This window comes from Macaca fascicularis, chromosome 16 (genome assembly GCF_037993035.2).
Source record: "Macaca fascicularis isolate 582-1 chromosome 16, T2T-MFA8v1.1".
Classification (NCBI taxonomy): Eukaryota; Metazoa; Chordata; class Mammalia; order Primates; family Cercopithecidae; genus Macaca; species Macaca fascicularis.
This window is the reverse complement of record NC_088390.1, coordinates 3,413,150-3,418,304: the sequence shown is the minus strand read 5'-3', so window position 1 is coordinate 3,418,304 and position 5,155 is coordinate 3,413,150. Positions and strand designations below refer to the sequence as shown.

Genomic DNA, 5,155 nt, shown 5'->3' with positions numbered 1-5,155 from the left:
GAACAGGCCAGGTGTGGTGGCTCATGCCTGTAATTCCAGCAATTTGGGAGGCCAAGGCAGGTGGATCACCTGAGGCCAGGAGTTCGAGACCAGCCTGGCCAATATGGTGAAACCCTGTCTCTACTAAATATATAAAAATTAACCCAATGTGGTGGTACACTCCTGTAATTCCAGCTACTCATGAGGCTGAGACAGAAGAATTGCTCGAAGCTGAGAGGTGGTGGTTGCAGTGAGCTGAGATTGCGTCATTGCACTCCAGCCTGGGCGACAGAACAAGACCCTGTCTCTAAATAATTAAATAAATAAATAAATAAATAGGAGAACAACCTGTTCCATTGTCAGCAGTCATTCAGTGCTGCTAGCAGACAGCGACTTAGATGGTAGGTCCAGGGCAAGCAACCCACTGCTGAGCTCAGAGGCACTGGAGCTGTTTGATGCGTTGAAGAATCCTGGCTGGGAGCAGTGTATATTATACCTGGTATTATAGTTGATAAAGAATAAAGGGAGAGCAAAATCTTTTAATAGGATTGTCTAGGGGTCCTAGAATTTCCATTTTATTGCCATTTAGAGAATTAAAGAATGTTCTCATCCAGAGAGAGGATAAGGTACAGCCTTGGCTGACTTTAACACATTTTGTTAAGGAAGTCGCTTTTTATTTTATTCTGAGCTTTGATCAGGACCTGGTATTGATTTTTTAAGAAGCCTTTTTGCCTCTGATGAGGTAATCCTAAACTTTTAAATTGAACATATTAGCGTGATTTCAAATATGAAAAGATGGGATTATTATTAGTGTTTCAGACATCATTGATATCCATTTTCACAGACAGAACTGGTCTATAATTTTGTTCGTGTCTTGTATTTTTCTTCTTCAGTAAATTAGGTAGCTATTTTAATTTCACTTAATTTTAGGTTCTGGAATGCATCACGTAGAGCCTGGGGATTGTTCCTTGAGAGTCTGAAAAGGGGAGTGTTTGGTCCTTGAAATTTTGAAAAACCCAGAAAGCCTCTTCGCCCGAGGATTTTTCATTGTAATATAATTTAGAGTGCACAAATCTTAAGTGTACAGCCTGCTGAATTTGACACCCGTGTGACCGCTGTACAGATCGATAGGATTTATGTCACTTCAGAAATTTTCCTTGTGCCCCCTCCTTGTCAGTCCCCACCCACATCCAGAGGTAATGACTACTCTGGTTCTACCACCAGAGATGAATTTGCTGGCTCATGAACTTTGAATAGATGGAATCATACAATATATATATATTTTGGATTCTTTTACTAATCATGTTTTAAAGATGTATCCATGTCGTGTGAATCATCAGAGTTCAATCTTTTTCACTGCTGCATTGTATACCATTGAAATGATGATGCCGCAGTTGACTTACTCCTTCTGCTGATGAGCATTTGGGTTGTTCAGTTTTAGCTACTATGACTGAAGCCTCTTTGAAAATTCTAATACACATCTTTTGTTGGACATTTGTTTTCACTTATTTTGGGTACTTCAGGAGCAAAATTTCTGTGCTGTAGACTGGGTAAATATTAAAACGTTGGGAACTGCAAACAGTTCGCAAAGCAGTTTTGTTCTTTTACAGTCTCACTAGCAATATATGAGGGTGTTAATTGCTCCACATCCTTGCTAACGTTTGATATTCTCAATCTTCTGTTTCTAACATTTGATATTCTGATGGGTATGTAGTAGTATCTTATTATGATTTTAATTTGCATTTCCCTGAATAATAAGAATGTTGAATATGTTTTCATATGCTTATTGTCGGCCTCAAGACTTTCATTAGAGATTTTTTTTGGTTTATATTGTCTTCATTTTCCCTTCTCAAATATTTATTTTAACGGTCTATTCAGACATTGTATATATAATTGAGCTAGCTTTTGCAGTTTGTCTTTGCTTAGAAAAGTCTTATTCCGAATTTTTAATTTACTTGAGAAGTTCTAGAAAGATTTAAAAAATCTTCCTTTGTGATTACATTCTTTTAAAAAGTGCCTGCCATGTAACAGTTTCTCATTAAATGTTAGCTTTTAAATTTTAAATATTATTTTTTTGAGACAGACTCTCGCTCTGTCGCCCAGGCTGGAGTGCAGTGGTGCAATCTCGGTTCACTGCAAACTCCACCACCTCCTGGGTTGAAGCGATTCTCCTGCCTCAACCTCCCCAGTAGCTGGGATTACAGGCGTCCTTCACCACACTCAGCTAATTTTTGTATTTTTAGTAGAGACAGGGTTTCACCATGTTGGCAAGGCTGCTCTTGAACTTCTGACCTCAGGTGATCCACCTGCCTCAGCCTCCCAAAGTTCTGGGATTACAGGCATGAGCCACCATGCCCGGCCAGCTTTTATTATTTTTATTGCAATAATTTTCATTACAACCTTGCAATAGTGAAAAATTAGAAAAACATAAATATTTATCAATAAGGGACTGATTAAACTGTGGAAGATCCACAGTATAGGAATGTATAGCATGAAGTTAAGAATGAAGGCATTCTATTGGTGGTAATAAGACAAGGTCTTCTAGATGTATTGTTTCATAAAAAAAGGAAACTGCAGAATTATATAAATAGAATGACACTATGTTTCAAAATCAGAATATATATAAATAGAATGACACTGTTTCAAAATCAGAGCGAGAGAGCAACAGTGAAGGCGAGAGCAAGAGATTCAACTGATAATTGGGATGGCAGTGGAGGTTGATTTGGGTGGTAGTCAAAGAGAACTTCATCTTTAACTCTGAATTTTTACAATAAAAATGGTTGACATAGTATCTAGGAAAAGAATTTAAATTTTTAAAAGCCAGTTAAAAAATAACTGGATCTTGAAGTTTCTTCAGGAGTCTGCAGGGGCATCCAACAACAGCTCTTTAAGATCCTCCCTTGGCCTGGGTGCGGAGGCTCACGCCTGTAATCCCAGCACTTTGGAAGGCCCAGGCAGGGGTATGACTTGAGGCCAGGAGTTCGAGACCAGCCTGGTCAACATAGTGAAACCCTGTCTCTAGTAAAGAAAATACAAAAAATCAGCCGGGTGTGGTGGCAGGCGCCTGTAATCCTGGCTATTTGGGAGACTGAGGCGGGAGAATCGCTTGAATCCAGGAGGCGGAGGTCGTAGTGAGCTGAGATCGCGCCACTGCACTCCAGCGTGGGCACCAGAGCCAGACACTATCTCGAAAAATAAAATAAAATAAAATAAGTAAAACAAAATAAAATAAATCATCCATTGTTTCTCAAGCTTCCCGTCCAACCACTGGGTTCCTGCTAGTCACACTCTTCTCCCTCTTCACAAACTATTTCCCTACCTTCATTTGCTGTCTTTTCATTTACCCAAAATTTAAAAGTAGAATCTCACACATTCACACAACACAGAAACGAATTTAACCTACTATGTATCCATCACTACAGTAAACACTTTGTCATATTTACCTCAGGTCTAATTTCTTATTTAACAACAAATAAGACAGAGTACATCGAAATTAATAGTGCTTTGGAAAGCCAAAAAACAAGGTTTTTTTCTGTAACTGTTATTATGAAAATGCCATTGAGCCAGATTTGCCCTCACGCCTCTTGGGGTGCAGCCCTCCATCTGAGCACCCTTTTCAGAGCGCTCTTGACCTCCTTGTTGCGAAGGCTGTAGATGAAAGGGTTCAAGGTCGGCGTGATGACCGCGTAGACTACACCAGCCAGGCGGTCGTAGCGGGCCGAGTAGGCCGACGACGGCCGGAAATACACGGAGAGGACAGAGCCGAAGAAAAGCGCCACCGCCACCAGGTGGGCCCCGCAGGTGGAGAAGACGCGGCGCCGGCCGCCGGCCGAGCGCAAGCGGAGCACCGCGACCAGGATACGCGCGTAGGAGAGGAACACGAGGAGCAGCGGGGCCAACACCACGGCCAGGCCCTCGGAAAAGATGGCGGTCTCCGCGGCGGACGTGTCCGAGGTCGCCACGCTCAGCATTACCGCCATGTCGCAAAAGAAGTGTCGCACGGGGGCGGCGCGCGGGTAGGAAAGTGCGGAGAGTAGCAGCGTGTGCAGCAGCGAGTGCAGGTGCGAGACCGCCCACGACGCACGCACCAGCGCGGCGCAGCGCCATGGCGTCATCAACGCGCCGTAGCGCAGGGGCCGGCACACCGCCGTCGCGCGGTCGTAGGACATGGCCGCCAGGAGGTAGCTCTCGGTGATGCCCAGAGCCACGAAGAAGTACATCTGGGCGAAGCACGCCTGGAAGGATATGGCCTGGCCCGGGTGAAGCAGGCCGGCCAGCACCCTGGGGACCGTGACGGTGGTAAAGCAGACGTCCACGAGGCTCAGGTGACCCAAGAAGTAATACATGGGGGAGCGGAGGGCCCCGTCGCACCTCACCAGCACCACCATGCTCAGGTTGCTCAGGGCGTTGAGCAGATAGATGCCAAGAAACAGCAGGAACAGCAGCGGGTGGGCGTCTGTTCCGTCCACCAGGCCGAGGAGGAGGAACACGGGGGCAGATGTGAGGTTGGTCGGAGCCATGGAGAGGACTGACAGATGGGAATGCCGAGGGGAGGGAGGAGGCAGCCGGCCGAAATTCTAGAACTCCGGGTAGACTTCCTGCATGTTGAGGTTCCAGATATACATTTTAATATATATGTTTATAAATATATACATTTCTGCTTGCTAAATGGATTGAAAATCACTTTGATCATCCAATAATCTTAATTTTATGAAGAAACGAAATCTCAAGAGTGTTCTAGCATAGTGGGTAACTCAAACTTTGGTGTAGGTCAGACCTGCTTTGAATCCTGGCCCTACCACAAAGGTGTTGCGACCTCCCTGAGCCTCATTTTCTTCTTCTTTAATGAGAAATACTAGTAGCTATCCATGGAATTGGTTGTTGGATACGGTGAATAAGTTTATAATACTTGGCACAGTGCCTGGCATGTAATAAGCACTCAAAACTCCTCTATCATCTATCTATCCAAACTCCTCTATCTATCTATCTAAACTCCTCTATCCATCTATCTCTACTATGTGATCTGTGTATCATCTGTGTAATCTATCTAATATCTCTCTGCTTAATCATCATTATTTGTTTAAACAATTAGGAGCAGAATTCGGACCCAGGCCATTTGAATACCAGTCGAAATTTTTTCATAAAGCACTTTACTACATTCAGCATTCATTTGTTG

The 5,155-nt window shown here is 43.7% G+C and overlaps 1 protein-coding gene across 1 annotated transcript; it reads right to left on the bottom strand.

The window, feature by feature from the left end:
• Positions 1–3,408: 3,408 nt before the first annotated feature.
• Positions 3,409–4,630, bottom strand: OR1R1 (olfactory receptor family 1 subfamily R member 1). The gene has a single exon (XM_005582499.4). The coding sequence runs from the start codon at positions 4,497–4,499 to the stop codon at positions 3,555–3,557; it is 945 nt and encodes a 314-aa protein (XP_005582556.3). The 5' UTR covers positions 4,500–4,630; the 3' UTR covers positions 3,409–3,554.
• Between the last annotated feature and the right edge of the window lie 525 nt (positions 4,631–5,155).